We start from the raw sequence: 17,510 nt of genomic DNA on the forward strand, positions 1-17,510 counted from the left end.
TGGGCTTTACCTAAATCTAACCTGAACCCTAGCCCTAGCCCTAGCCCTAGCCCTAGCCCTAGCCCTAGCCCTAGCCCTAGCCCTAGCCCTAGCCCTAGCCCTAGCCCTAGCCCTAGCCCTAGCCCTAGCCCTAGCCCTAGCCCTAGCCCTAGCCCTAGCCCTAGCCCTAGCCCTAGCCCTAGCCCTAAACCTGTCCCTAGCCCTAATCCTTACCCCTAACCCCTAACCGTAATCCCTAAAGCATGCCCCTAACCCCGACCCCAAAACGGTACCCCCAACCCTAACGCCTTCGCTCCAGCCACGGTTGGGTAGGTAGGGTTGCATGTTTTACAGTAATGTCGTGTGTCTGGCTAACTGGTACAATGGCTTGAGTGCGATAGGGTTGCATGTTTTACAGCAATGTCGTGTGTCTGGCTAACTGGTGCAATGGCTTGAGTGCGATTATATTTGTACGGTCGTAGAGTTTATACTTAATACTTGAAAAATGGTACATACTAATTTTACTGCTCAGTACTCAGCACTTATGAGTAAGAGTATGGGAATTGAACACACTTCACTACCAGTGGACTAGTCCCAACTGTAGTGTTCTGTGTGGCCTAAGGGCTATAGAAACGGAGATTGACACTGCCCCGATATACACCAAACGGAGTGGTAAGGATTAGCTGGCTCAACAAAATATCGACTTTTATATTTTGACTTTGTCGCTGTGTAAATCTGTTGGTCTATGTCTGGCGCACACAGAGACCTTAGAAGAATTCAATCTTAGTGAGTATTTCTGAGAGTAGAAATAGATTCCAGCTATTCGGTGGAATACTCAATTATGTTGTTTAAGCAAAAGTTTTTAAATCTTTGTCGTTTTTTGGCTATGTATCTGTGCCATTCTGTGCCATACGTTATGTAACTGTCTACCGTTAAAGCAAAAGCATGTCCTAATTACCTTCGCCTGTCTTGTCTCGTTTTATTTGTGCCTCTTCCAATCCCTTTGATTTTGAGTGGCTGCTATGGAGAATATTAGCGCCCAAGCACATGGTGTGGCGCATGCCCTGCCTATTACTGATATTAGAGCCAATATAATCACCCTGCAAGCCTGTGCCTAAGGGAAGTAAGAGAAGCCACACGCCACGGCTACAGCGCACCGTGTAAATTCTACCTAAAGCAGTAGAAATTAGACGATCGACGCGATTCTCCAGCAGTTAACCAGATGAAGCGATTTCTTTAACAACACATTTGGAATCTTTGTCTCGGTTCGTTTTAACTTCAATATCTATGCCATTCTGGTGCACCATTAAGCCGAAAACATTTGCTGATCTCCTTCTCACATATATTCTTTCCCTTCACTTAAACGTCTTTGAAACTAAGTGGTTTTGTGAGTTGCTGTTATTTTGTATATTAGCAAGTAAGCACATGATGTGCCACCTGTACGGCCTATTACTAGCATTAGAGCAAATAAATACAACCTAATGTCATATAATTATTTGATTCAGACGATAGGTAGTATTAGCACACGTGGCTGCAGCACATGCTGTAGGGCTTCTCTTGTATGCAGTCTTACGACATGGCCCGTACAAAGGAAGAGAAACCAAATACCACGGCTATAGCACACTTAGATTCTAGCTTTAGAAGCAACAGAGACGAGACAATCGACGCGATTCTCCAGCAGTTACCAGACGAAGTGGTGTCTTTAACAATGACAATGACAATGACAATGACAATGAAGTTTATTGCATATTCATGCCCTACAAGGGATAAATGCAGTAAGTTGCATACAAAGAGTCTGATAAGTAAGCTATTCTATGTTCTACTTACGACTATATTACTACATGTTTAACAACAAATTTGGTATCTTTCTCTCGGCTCGTTCTAACTTCAGTATCTATGCCATTCTTGTGTACCATTAACTAAAGCGCGTTTTCTGATCTCATTCCCACCTAGTACCTTTTCTTTCCTTTTGTTTATACGTTTCCAAGCTTTTTGGTTTTGTGAAGTTGCTGCCATTTCGTATGTTAGCATTCACGCACAAGGAGTGCCACATGTACGGCCTTTTCTAGCATTATAGGAGATATAATCACCCTGGTACGGAATTTATTTCATTAAGCAGATATGAATAGTGCATGTGGCTGCGACGAATGTTGCAGAGCTTCTCCTGTTTGCAATCTTATAGCATTTCCCACGCTTAGGCCCCATTCCACTGGACGGCGATCCTGATGCGCTCTCACTGCGACCTAAATAGGATATGTGTAACCTCTGATTTACCATTGGGTATATAGTACAGCAGGTAAAAGTGTGACTGAGAGGACAACAAAAAGCACACAAAGTGTAAAAAAAAACGTTTCTTTTTTATGCAATTCGTTGAGCGATCTGCCAAATTCTATGTCGCACCTAGTGGAAAGGAGGTATAAGCAAGAGACGCCACATGCCACGGCTACAGCACACATAAATTCTAACGTTACGTACAACGAACTGATAGATACAAAAGAAGTCCGATTCCGTACATGGTAAAGCTACTTAACAACATTTAAATGTTATGGACTATGGACTATTTGGACATTCGTACAGCTACACAACTATTGTGTGCCACTCTATCAGGCAATTTTATTCTGTTTATAAGTTGAGTATTAAACTAATTCTTTAATAACGCTTTTAAATCATGTTTTTGTTGCAAATTGTAAATGTAATAAATGTTATATATGCACAAGCATAATTCAGGTAACTGAGGTTGCCTCCGAGACCTTGTACATAGTGTATGTGTTTCCTGAATAAACCAATCATTATTAACAAGTACTAGACGTGATTTTCAAACTGTTACCAGATGAAGCGATGTCATTAACGACAAATTTGGCATCTTTGTGTCGGTTCGTTTGAACCTCAATATCTGTGCGATTCTGGTGCACCATTAACCCAAAGGCATTTTCTTTCCTTTCGTTCATATGTCTTTGAAACGTGCACGGTGTGCTTGGTTTTGTGAGTTGCTGGTATGTCGTATATTAGCAACCAAGCACGCGATGTGCCACATGTACGGCTTATTAGTAGCATTAAAGCAAATAAATACAACCTAATATCATATAATTATTTGATTCAGCAGATAGGTAGTATTAGCACACGTGGCTGCAGCACATGCTATAGGGCTTCTCTTGTATGCAGTCTTACGACATGGCCCGTACAAAGGAAGAGAAACCAAATACCACGGCTATAGCACACTTAGATTCCATCTTTAGAAGCAGAGACGATAAGCGCGATTCTCCAGGAGTTATTCACTAGGGACTTTAACTGCCAGTACATGCATCCACGGCAACCACGCTGTTTGTGATCTAAGCGGACACAATTGAGTTTGGGCCTCGTGTCCAGTAAATTAACACCTACTCATGTCACTGTGGGCGTTGTTTGACGCAACAGCGGGGGTTCAGAATATAAGCTATCACTTCAGGTACGCACAGGTACAAGTATGAACTAAATGAGTAATAATTGCAAACAAATTCAAGCTACTCAAGAAGTACCCCAATACCAGCGTTTCGGTACAAAACCGTTTTTTCTTGTTGGACCAATCCAGAAGACCGAACCGCGAAAAGGGCAGTGGACAGATCCAAGAAAATAACAAGAGCAAGGTAGAGAAAAGTTGATAGTTATTTTTACTTATACGGTCAAACTTGGTCTAAAACAGACTTAGTTAGTGTTGTTTACCTGACTCGGATAAGATTTTAAAACGCCAATGGACAATCTGTTGTAGCGAAATGAACCATTGTTTTGAGTATCGCTCATTCACAAGTTTTCACAGATACGTAGGTCCAGGTCCATGAACCTGATCCTCTGGACCTGAACCGTACCTGCACCTGTATCGTACTGTACCGGTACCCACCCCTACTAATATTTATTCATATCCTGGCCACAGAATCCTTATGACAGCATGTTTACAAAGCGTTAGCAAAGGATCATCCGTCGAACATTGCCAGGCTTGCCCCTATCATATTTCACACCCTACCAGGTGGCCAAAGAAAAAAGGAAAAAGAATGACGTCTTTTGTAAATAGGTTAATAACGAATATCTCTTGTGTAAATGTAAATACGGCGGTCACAAAAGGACAAAATCAAATCAAGACAGAGCTTTAGTCTTCAACGTCAGAGAAAACAATATTATCAATTTCTCTTAAGGCGGGGGAAATGCGATTATTCATCTGAGAAATCATACCTTAACAAAACCATGGTAACATTTTGAACAGAAAGGTGCACGTGTCTTGCCACAGGGTAAGCTCTGGGCTTACAGCAGCTCAGCTTTGTATGACTGTACAAGCTACGGCAGCGGCACTTAGGTTAGAGGTAATTGAGTTCATGTTCAAGGGTTGGTTAAAGGTCTTTCTAGCGTACTGCTGCTGCACATGTGTTACAAGGCAAAGTTGGGTCAAAGGCAATATCTTAAAGATCTGAGACTGAGTTAAAGGCTTCTGTTTCCAGGCTGCAACAACTGTAGATGTGAAGCTACAGATTAAGATCGAGTTGACGTGAAAAGGAAAAAGCTACGGTAGCTTCAGGGTAAGGCTGAGTTAAAGGGCAAAGGTTAAATGTTTTCTGTGACTGTTCCAGGCTACGGTAGCTGTAGGTGTGTAGCTACAGAGTAAGGATGGATTAAAGGGTAAAGGTTAAAGGTTTTCTATTTTCCAGGTTACGGTAGCTGCAGGTGTGTAGCTACAGGGTAAGGGTGGATTAAAGGGTAAGGTTAAAGGTTTCTTTTACCGTTCCAGGCTACGGTAGCTGCAGGTGTGTAGCTACAGGGTAAGGGTGGATTAAAGGGTAAAGGTTAAAGGTTTTCTATTTTCCAGGTTACGGTAGCTGCAGGTGTGTAGCTACAGGGTAAGGGTGGATTAAAGGGTAAAGGTTAAAGGTTTTCTATTTTCCAGGTTACGGTAGCTGCAGGTGTGTAGCTACAGGGTAAGGGTGGATTAAAGGGTAAGGTTAAAGGTTTCTTTTACCGTTCCAGGCTACGGTAGCTGCATTACGTCATCACCAGATCTCAAACAGCAGAGAAAGAACAAAGAGGAGATCATCAGTACGGCAGCCACTGCGCGTGTGCTGAACGTTTTGCGGCACTGGACGACGAAGCATAAACAGGTGGGAATTTCCACCTACGTCACAGGTTTAAAATTTTCTCCGTTTGTCGTGCGACTTGAGAATTTATGAGCTGAAGGAACTAGTCGGCTCTATTTGTTCAATTGTGCGATGAGTGTATTGAGATTATTTATTTTGGGAAAGGAACACGTCACGATGCCATTTCTTCCATATGGAACACGCAGATATGAGAATTGCAGTTTGTCCAGCTGGTACCGATTTCATACGCAATTTGCTTATCTTTGACATCAAAGGCGAACTAATCTAAAATGCTTTCTTTTGCCCTGCAGGACTTTGAGATGGACAGCGTCCTGAAAGCGAAGGTTGTGGAGCTTCTAGAGGAGATGATGGGGGATGTTGGGCTGCTGGCCAGCGAGCATAAGGCAGCCTCCAACATACTCAGGTACTTGGATACTTTATTATCATTAATCTATTACTATTACTTTATTTGGTGCTAATACTCGTTATTCTCACGATTTTTCGTGAGGAAATTATCATCATATAAATCAAGTTGTCACATCTTATTTGCACTTTATCCATAACACTCTAATCTAAAATTATTATTTTTTGCTTCAATCCTGAACATGTGTCCTTAACTGTTTCCTATGCAGTAAATTGGCCTATCACTTATAACCAGATAATGTTACATGGCTTAAATCATTTTCTAGGTATTTTGTTGTTTTTGTTGCATTTTCTTATTTGCCAATATTGTACTTATCTAAGTCTTTGATGTCACGTATGTGGTGGATGATCTTGAACAAGCCATCGTGGCCTTTTTTTCTAACCGCAGAACGTTTTCTTTTGATTTCTGTGCTATCAATTTGAATACGCTAATCGCCAGCCTTTATTAATTAGTAATATAAGCAATTTCTCTACAAGCTTTGTTTTTATATTCACTCAAATCGGCTTGCGCCTCGGTCTTAATTGGGTCCATGAGGGGGAGGTATGGATCTGGGGGAAACATAACAGATGCAGATCTATTATCTAAGTCTCAATACAGTCTGTGAAAGCAATTCTGACATATTGAAGATTTTCCACTGTCTTACAACACCAAAATTAGCTTACCTCGAATTTTCAGTAGCACTTCCGTCGACCTTCTTCAGGAGTGATGATTCAGTTACTCTGATCACGTGACTTAGAGACACGTGATTCGAGTAAGGAATCATACATGCCTGGAAAGCGATACCGGCCCCCGTCTGTGTTGAGTGTGCTGTTGTGCTTTTATGTAGATGGCCTCTTTTACCCCCATCGCAAAGAATCCTGAAGAAGGTCGACGGAAGTGCGACTGAAAATTCGAGGTAGCTAACTTTGGTGTTGTAAGACAGTGGAAAATCTTCAATACGTACTACATCATCACAGATGAGCTTTCATGCTATTCTGACATGTTATTGTCCAGAACGCTTGCTTACGAAGACGGGGACAAAACCAAGGCGCGGCTGCAGGAGATCCTGAGTCCTGGGAAGGTGAGGAATGTTTTTCTTAGCTCTGAACACCCACCTGCACTATTTAATGTGATAATGTTATATATGCACAAACATAATTCAGGTAACTGAGGTTGCCTGCGAGACCTTGTACATAGTGTATGTGTTTCTTGAATAAACCAATCATTATTATCATTATCATAGTTCTCTGTAATTAACTGAACAAACCATCGCTTTATCTAACAACGTTTCGGTGACCTTGTCTGTCACCTTCCTCAGGGAAATTCTGACTGGTTCACATTGTACTGCAGCTATAGGTGTCGCTGCTTAAAGTTACCTGATGAAACTCTAATACATGTGTATAACTATAGTTGGTTAGTTACACTTTCATGATATACTTCCTGAGTAAACTATAAAAGTCGATACAGTATAATAAAGTGATTGATTAGATTTCCAACATGCCATCTGTGCTCACAATGTCATATTCAAAGAAAAATGCTTTAATATATGACATGTCAGAAAATACACATGTATACATGTATAAACAACATCCGATGTTAACTTGAAAGTTCATCTGTGTTGGTAGAAGGCGTTATTAAACTAGTTTAACTGTAATATCCAACAGAAAAATTGGACTCACACAAATTTTCGACTGCTCGACAATCCACTGCTGTCGTGACGTCACGTTATGCAGATAGAACACGTGACTAAGTTAAAAGTGGATCATAGGTTGCAGGAAGTCTGTGGCGCTTGCATAACGTGACGTCACGACAGCAGTGGATTGTACATTCCTTGACAAAGACTGGTGGTGTTCAGTCTAAAATTTGGGTGAGTTCAATTTTTGTGTTGGATATTACAGTTAAACTAGTTCAATAACATCCTTTGTTGGTGTTGCCTTTGGTTACAGAGAGCGGACAGCGCGACGTTTGAGACCCTGTCAGCGCTCCAGCTGGCGGAGCAGCTCACCCTCACCGACCACACCATCTTCTGCAGCATTCCTTACGAGTGAGTAACGGTGTCACGCAGAATTCATACTACGTCGGATTTTCGCTCCGTGTTTGGGCTAGGGTCATGTGGTGGAGAAATGTGTCACGACAAATTTATGCTACGTCAGAATTTTGCCCCTTGTTAGGACTAGGGTCATGTGATTTCTGATAATAACGCTGCTCACCAACAGCGCGATGGTTTCTCCCTCCCTCTTGCACGCGCTCTTTTCTTGTCACCCACCTACATATTTTCTCTGCTTCTCTCTCTTCAACTCACCTCTTCCCTTATTCCTCTACCTCTCTCCTCCCCCGTATCGCTTTGTGTGCGTGCTTGAGTGTTTTAGCAAGCATTAAATACAGTGTGTTACTGTTTCTACAAGTTTTGTGCAGAACTACGTTTTTTGTTATAATTGTGTAAAGGTCTGTCGTTTCTGATTTTATCAATTTTCCAAGTTAATGACTCTACAAAGTAACGCTATTAGTCAAGTCAAGTCAAGTTTATTTCACAGCGATTGTAAAAGGTAAAATGTATGGCAAATCATAAACACATATATCATTAACAGCTACAATAGTTTAAAAAAAGCTACAATAGTGTACTAAACTAACATAATTGATGAAACCACCTGTCACCATTCCCCAGGGAGTTCCTGAACAAGGCGTGGATGAAACCTGACAAAGCCACCCGGGCGCCACACATCATGCTCACCAGCAAGAGATTCAATGAGGTACTGAAACCTGTATAGCGTAGAATAGAGTATAGTAAGGGTAGAGTAGGGTAGAGTAGGGTAGGGTAGGGTAGAATAGAATAGAATAGAATAGAATAGAATAGAATGGAATAGAATAGAGTGGAGTGGAGTGGAGTAGAGTAGGGGACTGGTCGATATTTAGCGGGGGGGGAGGGCCGGTCGTCAGAGGGGGGAGGGCCTAGGAAAAAAAATTTGAGCCGGGGGGAGGGCCTAGGAAAAAAAATTTGAGCCGGGGGGAGGGCCTAGGAAAAAATTTTTATCGGACTACCAGCAAAATTTGTCCCTCAAAATGCCGGAAATTGGCGTTTCAGAGGGTCAAGATTTCAAAATTTCCCCAGGCCTCCACAAGCTTGAGACGCCTCGCACCCGAGGTTCGGCGCCCGACATGGTAAAAAGAAAAAGGCCGGTGGCTCGCCGCTCCACATGTTGAAAATTCGCTCAGTAATATTTCACTGCCGCGCCTTTGACTCTATCTCTGTTTAACACCGCTACAATGTTGTAAAAATATTGATGTTACAGTGTTCATTTACCGTTTTAACGCTTGTATTAATAGAGGTGGGCGGAAAAATAAAAAAAAAATAAAATATAACGTTACTTCCGGTTTGCAATGCTACCATTCAGTCACGGTGACAAAATTTAGCGTACTTGCATATCTAGTCAACATCTGCGCACCAACACATGCCGGTATTTTCCTCATATTTTACCGCAAAAATGACATGAAAATGCGTATTTTTTTTTCATAATTTGGAACGCTCTGGAAGATGACTTGCGACAAAGTGCCGTCTGTGAAACGGCCGGTGAGACTTGTGAATTCAGCTTTCCGCGTTTCATGTCGCTTTCTCTCGCTGTACATCGTCAGCAAACTTGTGTGTTTGGAGATCAAAATCTTTGTCGACAATGTGTAATTTGCTTAGAAGGAAAAAAGACGACTGTCACAGGGCTTGGCGCATCGTGAGGGCTTGGAATATTTTGCTTGGCGCAACGTGATTTTAAACCCACTGCGCTACCTGAAATTTTGCAGACAGGGCACCTCTTTCCCCACTACTATATTATAAAATCTTACACAACGTCCTTGTTGTAACCTGTACAGCTAGCAGCGAGTGCTCGACTTGGGAACTATCATAATTATCAAAAGCACGGAGTACAAGACGTGTGCAAGCCGATTCCCACGTAGGACATGCTGTTGTACGTGTCGTTACCATGGCAACAGCCTTGGCTGCAGTCTTTAGATGTACCGATTGGACAGGGCGTGCCACTTTGTGCGTAAAATCGAATTAACTTGCGACCAATCACAGCCCGCAGCGGCGCCAAAAAGGCGGTAAATGTCAATCAAGAAGAAGCGCGAACTATGGGAATAACCCGTGAAACTGCAATGTTTGGGACTGGACAACATACACAAGTCTCGCCAAGGCGTCGACTTGTCAAGTAGAAGTGGATGACGCGGAAACTATTGCTTCTACTACAAGTGTTGAGGGACAAGGAGAAGGGGCAGCGGTGGAGTCAGGGCTGGCAAAGATCGCGAGGAAACGATGTCGGAGCCGCGGTGGACGGCTCGAGCCTCTCAAATCAAAGAAAAATGGCGCAAGAGGCGACAGTGTCTTTGTCACGTCGGAGACGAGTGGTGTGTGACGTCTGTTTACAGTTTGCACCAGGAGGACGATTCCTTTGTCGATAGTTTTAAAACTATGAAAATCGGAAGCTTGACAGTTCATGAGTCCTGTGATACAGGCACAGCTACTGAGAAAAGAATCTGAACTAACGTGTCAAAAAATAAATGAATTCCCGTCAAAATGCCATTTCGTACAGGTTCCGGGTGATTCCGATCGGAGTTTGCAGGCATTGCAAATTAGAATCGTGAATAAAAGTGAATGTTACCGAAGAAATAGTATCATAATTCTTTGTCATGCTTGTTCATGTGCCAGTACACCTAGAACACCAGTACAAATGGCCTTTTGATTTAGAACTTTTCTTTAATACGCGCTAACATGTTGCTGCAACATCGAGCGGGCGTGCCACTTTGTAAATATTTTTTTTCAAATCATCGCAATATCCCTACTATGTGCAGGCCCATTCTGTCATTTTTGACCGACAAAATGGATATACAAAAAATGCGTGGCATTTTTAAAAGATCTCCCGAGTAGAAGTCTGCGTTCTAACGCCCCGGGAGAGGTAGAGACTGAAGGCAACCGGTCGACCCCGGCCCGCCGTGGGAAAATCGTCCTTACGCTTCGGCGCCCCCCTCCCCACTACAGTTTTGGTTAGTCGCATCGTGCTGACGTTTTTGTTGGCATTTTCCCCCGAGTCACAGTCAGTTATTGCCACCACAGAACCAACAAGTCCCAAAGGTATGTATATTATTTGAAAATAGTCTCCGACAAGCTACTCCGGGGCGGGGCGCGCGCCGCCAGCGGCGCAAATCTACTAGCTAAAATCCAGGTACAAAATACTTTTGCAGTGTTGTTTGGACTAGTAGAGTGGCATCATTTATGAATATCAAAAGAATAAAGTAGCCTCCATGAAGAATATATTTATGGGCTCCGAGCCATTCAATTTCCCTTTTTTCCTAGGGGTAAGAGATCTGCTTCGCGACTAAAAACGGAAAACCAGTATCAGTATGGCGTAAAGGATATTTCCAAGCGGGAGCGCGGTGATTTATTTGCGTCTTGAATATTTTTCAAATTTGATAGGAGGGGGGAGGGCCTAGGAAAAATATTTTGACTTGGGGGGAGGGCCTAGGAAAAAAATTTTGACCGGGGGGGGAGGGCCTAAGAAAAATTTTTTGACCCGACCCTCTGACGACCGGCCCTCCCCCCCCGCTAAATATCGACCAGTCCCTAGAGTAGCGTAGCGTAGAGTATAATAGAGTAGAGCAGAGCGGAGTAGAGCAGAGTAGAGTAGAGCAGAGTAGAGTAGAGTAGAGTAGAGTAGAGTAGAGTAGAGTAGAGTAGAGTAGAGTAGAGTAGGGTAGAGTAGGGTAGAGTCGGGTAGAGTAGAGTAGAGTAGAGTAGAGTAGAGTAGAATATAGTAGAGTAGAGTAGAGTAGGGTAGAGTAGAGCAGAGTTAGGGAGAGTACTGCAGTGTAGAGTAGAATAGAACAGAATATAGAGTTTAGTAGAGTAGAGTAGAGTAGAACAGAATATGGAGTTTAGTTGAGTCAAGGTCACAGATTTTGATCACTCAACTGTTATCATCTAGTGTTTTTAACCGACAATGATGAACAACTCTGTTACAGGTGAGTAAACTAGTGGCGTCTGAAGTTGTCAGCCAGCCGACCATCCCCGGACGAGCTAGTGCCATCGAGAAATGGACGGCAGTCGCCGACATCTGCAGGTTTGTGGGAAACTTTTCGTGTTGTTACAGTGTTCATTTTGTATAAAGACGTAAGGAAGGTAAACTTGAAGAGGATTTAAGGAAATGAAGACAGGAACAGTTAATTATTCACATGTGTGCTATTGCAATATTATGCCAGTAGGTACTCAGTCTGAGTGACGAGGCTGTTTTACATGCTCGAGGCACCTCCTTCGACACAGAACCCCCATTTTATGTCCCTTCCGGAAGACGAATGCCCCAATCCCTTACAATATGTCTGAGCTGAGCCGACCCAGGGATCGAACTCAGGCTCACGGGTCTACGGAATTGGATCCAGATGGCCAAGCAGCGGGGTTGCATTACCGCTCAGCCACAGATGCACATTGATACACAGTACTGAATTAAGCCTGTTTCTCTTGTAATCAAAGTGTTTTCTCTTAGAAGCTAGTTAGCAACTAAATTAATTAGGTAAACATAGAGTATACCCTGACTGCTGATGTCCCTCTTTTACAGGTGTATGCACAACTACAACTCTGTTCTCGAGATCACGTCGGCATTCCAGAATAGCGCCATCTACAGACTCAAGAAAACATGGGAAAAGGTCTCCAAACAGGTCAGAATGAATGAGCACGATATTTGTGGTTGACATAAAGGGAAAGAAATCGTAGCCATTCCGTAACGTGGATATCAAATCTCTTTAAAAACAACCGGTACACTTGTCAATGTTTCGGTCACCGTCTTACCTAGTGCTGCATTGTGAAGTAGGACCGGTCAGTATTGCCCTGAAGAAGACGACAGACGGTCACCGAAACGTCGGCAGATGTTGATGTACTGGTTTTATAGATGACAGTTTGGGGGATGTTTCCTTTTATAGTTTGAGGAACACATTGTTACGAGTTTTATCTTTAGTGAAATGAAGCATCATGATTTCATTTTCTATATTTCAGACCAAACAGCTTGTAGAGAAACTGAAGAATCTGGTGTCGTCTGATGGTAGATTCAAAAACATGAGGAATGAACTACACAGGTACGTACCTGTTTAAGATACTCAATTAAATGGTGGCGGTGGGAGGAGAGGGCTGGGCTAGACACAGTTGATAACAACCCTAAAAAAACGAGACAACCTTAACCTTTTAGTCAAAGTCATTATATTTTTATGGATTTCCAGATGTGACCCTCCATGCGTGCCATACTTAGGAGTGTACCTGACAGACTTGGCTTTCATAGAGGACGGAGCACCAAACTTTACCGAAGATGGCCTGGTCAATTTTTCAAAGATGAGAATGGTACGTACACAAGACCGCAAATTCATCACAGAAATTAAAGTTTATAGGGCAACTTTCATGGAAGTCAATGTCATATGGACATAACTTGTCGTCACTTCATAGTTATGAAAATACTGTCGAAATGTGTTTGTGTTTGGAGCGAAGTCAAACTCATTTTTGGACGAGAAATTCCAAAAGACCTCTAGGAGATGGCACTTATACTTTGTACCTATTCAATTTGTCGCTAACCATTGAAAAGAACGACGATAAAATCAAGAAACAGATAGAGATATTGCCATCTAGACAACACTAGCCTAAATTCTAGCAGGCACATGAACTGCTGATATTGTCCTTTATTGCTCTTACCTTTAAGTTGTAATTGGTCTTTGCAATAATCCTGTTCTCTTTCCCAGATTGCACATGTTATCCGGGAACTGCGACAGTACCAACAGACACCGTACAAAATAGAATATGATCCTAAGGTAAGAACATGGATTTCTTCTTGTAGCCATCGCTGCCCTACCACAAGTTATTTACGGATCTGTCATCAAAAAGGGGACCTTTACGTTCGTTTCTCATATTACAATTTTCAACTATATATCCGTACACAAAATAAAGCGCTTACCAACAAGCTTTCGATCAGTCCTCTAATCCTTATCAAGGTAAAATGACCCAAAGCCTACGTCACACATCCAGACCGTAAGTGTGACGTCAGCAAAGGGTCAAAGGTGCTTGGAAGTCGGTATCGGCCCCCGTCTCGGTTGAGGGAAGGTTGGTGGGCTCTCATGTAAATGGCCTGTTCCACTCCCATGAAAAAGCAATCCTGTTCGAAATCAAGAATTTTCACCTTGTCGAAATCCCCAGGTGTGTTCCGGTGATTCTATATGAATGTTTGTTTGCCATTCTCCAGGTGACGAGTTACCTGCTCGACCAGGCGCTCATCCTGGTCGACGACGCTCTGTAGTAGTGTTATATGCCAATCTGAATATCCTCACGTCCGTTTCTTATTCTCCAGGTGACGAGTTACCTGCTAGACCAGGCGCTTATCCTTGACGACGACGCTCTGTACGCCGCGTCTCTGCAGATCGAGCCGAGGATGAGCCCGAGTGCCTCCGCCAGCAGCGGGTCCTGATTTTCTACACAGCTCCTCAACGGGAAACACAACATCATCAATTAAAGACAAGAAAACCTTCCACGATGCACATTTTTACCTGGCTAGCTCCTCCACTGGAAAACTCAGACTACTAAGACACTGTTACGATCTGTAGGTGGATTTTACACAGCCGTACGTAGATAGGAGGGATGTTAAAGAATAGATGATACCGCGTACAGCCTTCGTACAAGATGTGAGCGGAAGCGCAGCTTGCTGAGGGGATTGCCCGTCTAGAAGAGTGGCAGCTCGACCGACTGGATTCTACACACCACCACGGGTGCCTACAGTCAAGGGAGGACCGAGTGGGAGAAGCGAGACGTTTCGCCATTTTCACACGATATCAACCATTGTTTTTCGGACCAAATGAACTAACTGCAACAGAACATTCAACTAGACGACACTTTCTATCTACCTTTGTGACCAAGATGCATGTGGATGTTCCAAAAGATGGAGGTATCGTGTACATATCTTCAACCAAGCTGCCAACAACAAGTAGACAGAGCAATTTTCAATCAACACACAGAGAGGAGTACACAATGGTGTGGGCCAACACATGCACCGGCACTGCAACAGGACCAGTGTGAACCTGGAGTTTGTGACTACCGGGGAGATGTTGTTGTTGGTTGTTGTTATGAGGTAACGTTGCCAGCGGTTGCCAACGAAAGTGCGCTGATGCCAAACCAAACTGTCGCCCAACGGCCAACGGGATTTCAGAGGCAGGGTGAATCCGCGAACCAGGTGTATCGGACAGGAGGAGGTAACCTGCAGAACAACCTTCCAGCTACCGATGTGTGTGATGGGAACATATTTATGTTACATACCAATCATTAAGGTGTTTGAAGAAATCAGGTAAAGGTTTCCTCATTAAACGATCAAAATGCTTAGATACTTTGCGAAGTAAGTTGTAACGAAACCGTGATTCTAATGTGAAGATTTTCTACCATTCATGTTTTATCGTGGACTTTCAATGATGATGGACTTTTTTTCCTTTAACACAGTCTACATTTAATTTCAGTGTACTTTTAATGAGAAACAACTATAACACAACATACGACAATCCTCCTACTTTAAGGCATCTCCCTGTGATGCAACACAGACACATCCAAACTAAAAGCAGAAGAGTTTAAAGCTACTGTGAATATCTAACAGAGAACCAATATTGCAATAAGAGTGATCGAGCTCGATCCCAGGTACGAATTTTGAAGCATTAATAGCGACACACTTCGCGAGAATCCGCTAGAATCTACTGTGAAGACCAAAACTATTTTCGTTGACGTTCTGTGAGCCATTTGTAAATATGATTTTTCACCTCTCGTAAGATTGTCATAGTGACATCCGTATGAGGAATACTGAAGCTCACTTGAATAGTAGATAAACAAAGCTTGTGAAGTAGGGTAGAGTTTAGTTTCACCTTTATAAAGGTTGCTACATTCGACGTCCAAGCAACGCCAGGGAACTGTTGATGATGTTAAAGCAAACGTCAAACTTCGCCCAAATTTACTGATCGTCAGAAGTCACTGAAGTTCACAATCGCCATAGAATGTTTTGCTTGACTCCTATGAATTGTGCAGCGATCGCTCGATAGAACACCGACGCAATGGCTGCGCTTAATGCCCGTTAGAATTTGTAAACAAATCGTCGTCGGGCCAACTGTTTTGTTATACTTGCGCGGTTAGAAATCTGCCCAATTGTAGGGAGAAAACCGCGGGGAAAAACAGCCAAATTCTTTAATGCTGAAAGACGGTCAAACACAGGCAATGCAAAAAAAGGAATTAACGTGGGGGAAGTCGTTTTAGCCATTAAACTCCCTTCAGAAAGATAATAATTTTGTCTTCTATCGCAAAATACGACACTACTATCGACATCACTTTGTGGAAAATGATTAAAATTTGACTGTACTTTCTGGCAACCGTGAAGTAAATTGAACGAATGTTGAAACATCCATTGAGTTTTCAACCCACCATTTTGGTTTTTAGATCACCTCTATAAAAGCCATGTGAACTGTGAGCCTTGGTCGCTGTTGTTGCTTTTGTAATGTAGAAATTGACATATGTGACTGTGTCGCCCACATGAATACCATAGGTGACAGCAGTTCAAATTAAGGGGAGTAGCTGCGCTCTGTTGATGATTGTGCGTCACGTATACGTCATTGCGACATAGTGTGCATACCCGGGGTCTTTGCCTTTTGAATGTACCACTACAGAAAATGCCGCACGTGTCCTTATGACAAAAAGGCAATAGTCAGACAATCATTCCAGACGTTCTAAGATACACAGAAATCTTAAGTTCTACTCATTTCCCAAGTCTGGGCACTCTCAGCCAAACAAAAGAGCCATTTGTGGTAACAGAACTGGTTCCTCACATTTCGTTACGACAACCAAGACTTACGTACGCAAATAATTTCATCACGTTGGTAGAGTATATATAGGATAATTCTTTTACACAAACCAATTACTTTGCTTAGCTTCGCTGTCCCTCAGAGCTTCTAACTGGAGTTCTGCTTCTCGCCGCTACGTGTAGCTGATGTAGGTGTCGCTTTTGCGCCAAGAACACAATCCCAAACGTGGCTAATCCCAAACTAGGGGGCATACAAGCTTAGCCACGCTTGGGATTGTTTTCTCGCCGCAAAAGCGCCACCTAGCGATGGGAGGCAGAACTACAGTTAGAAGCCATGTGTCAGAGAATTCTCCTATATCCAATTCCAAGACTTCGTAGCATACATACACAGTGTTGTTCCGATTAATGCTTTACCTCAGGAAAATGGACTTATGATAGAACGAGATACATGAAGTGTACGGACATTAACTTGTACAGACGAAACGCCAGAGTCACATCATTCTTACCAGCCATGAGAGGAAGGGTTTCGAACGCAGCTTGAAATAAGGTGCATAACTCAAATTTCGGAGCATAATAGTATACTAGCAGTATGAAATCTTCTATCTTTATCTTCTACATTTCCAACGATTGTGGTCATTACTTTCCAGTCGACGTCCTTTTCAAAATCAGTATTTAAGTGGCGAGAAAAAAACAAGCCCTAAGGGTTAAACGTGACTATGGTTGTGTGGGTCGTGTTCCTCATGCCACGATATTTACGAACGAAGAAATGGTCAAAACGTTGGAGGAGGATTCCATTCGTGTTTGAACTGGAAAATGCTTTCCCTTCTCTTCTCTTAATTGTGCACATTATTTCTAGGTTAGGCCGCAAAGTAACTGATCGCCCCCTCGTGCGTTCTGAACCTACAGACTTGCAAGCAAAGGCACTAGCTCTGTTGTTTTTATTTAGATCTTATCGTTTGAAGAAGGAAATGAACAGACCACTGGAAGAATAATCGTAGTTATAATAAGCCAGCCACAATTGCAACTGCACATGTGCATTGAAGGTAATATGTCAAAGTTGAGGGCCCCTAAGACATATACAAAAGTCGTCTGGGCATGTGTTAAAGATGGTCTGGGAAGAATTGGTCGACATGTTATGGAGGCCTTGACCTTTGACACGTTACCCACAATCCTCTCACTGCGCATGTGGGGTTTAAA

The 17,510-nt window shown here is 42.8% G+C and overlaps 1 protein-coding gene across 2 annotated transcripts in view; it reads left to right on the top strand.

The window, feature by feature from the left end:
- Positions 1 to 17,085, top strand: part of LOC118409873 (ras-specific guanine nucleotide-releasing factor 1-like) — a 24,061-nt gene extending 6,976 nt beyond the window's left edge. For both annotated transcript variants that reach the window (XM_035811241.1, XM_035811242.1), the window contains 11 exons: positions 4,969 to 5,099; positions 5,387 to 5,499; positions 6,493 to 6,559; positions 7,425 to 7,522; positions 8,144 to 8,228; positions 11,482 to 11,579; positions 12,072 to 12,171; positions 12,506 to 12,585; positions 12,727 to 12,844; positions 13,237 to 13,305; positions 13,839 to 17,085. In XM_035811241.1, the coding sequence (XP_035667134.1) occupies positions 4,969 to 5,099; positions 5,387 to 5,499; positions 6,493 to 6,559; positions 7,425 to 7,522; positions 8,144 to 8,228; positions 11,482 to 11,579; positions 12,072 to 12,171; positions 12,506 to 12,585; positions 12,727 to 12,844; positions 13,237 to 13,305; positions 13,839 to 13,955 (1,076 nt within the window). In that variant the 3' untranslated portion in view covers positions 13,956 to 17,085. The remainder of the gene's footprint in view (positions 1 to 4,968; positions 5,100 to 5,386; positions 5,500 to 6,492; positions 6,560 to 7,424; positions 7,523 to 8,143; positions 8,229 to 11,481; positions 11,580 to 12,071; positions 12,172 to 12,505; positions 12,586 to 12,726; positions 12,845 to 13,236; positions 13,306 to 13,838) is intronic.
- The last annotated feature ends 425 nt before the right edge of the window (positions 17,086 to 17,510 follow it).

The sequence above is a fragment of the Branchiostoma floridae genome, chromosome 2, assembly GCF_000003815.2.
Source record: "Branchiostoma floridae strain S238N-H82 chromosome 2, Bfl_VNyyK, whole genome shotgun sequence".
Taxonomy (NCBI): Eukaryota; Metazoa; Chordata; class Leptocardii; order Amphioxiformes; family Branchiostomatidae; genus Branchiostoma; species Branchiostoma floridae.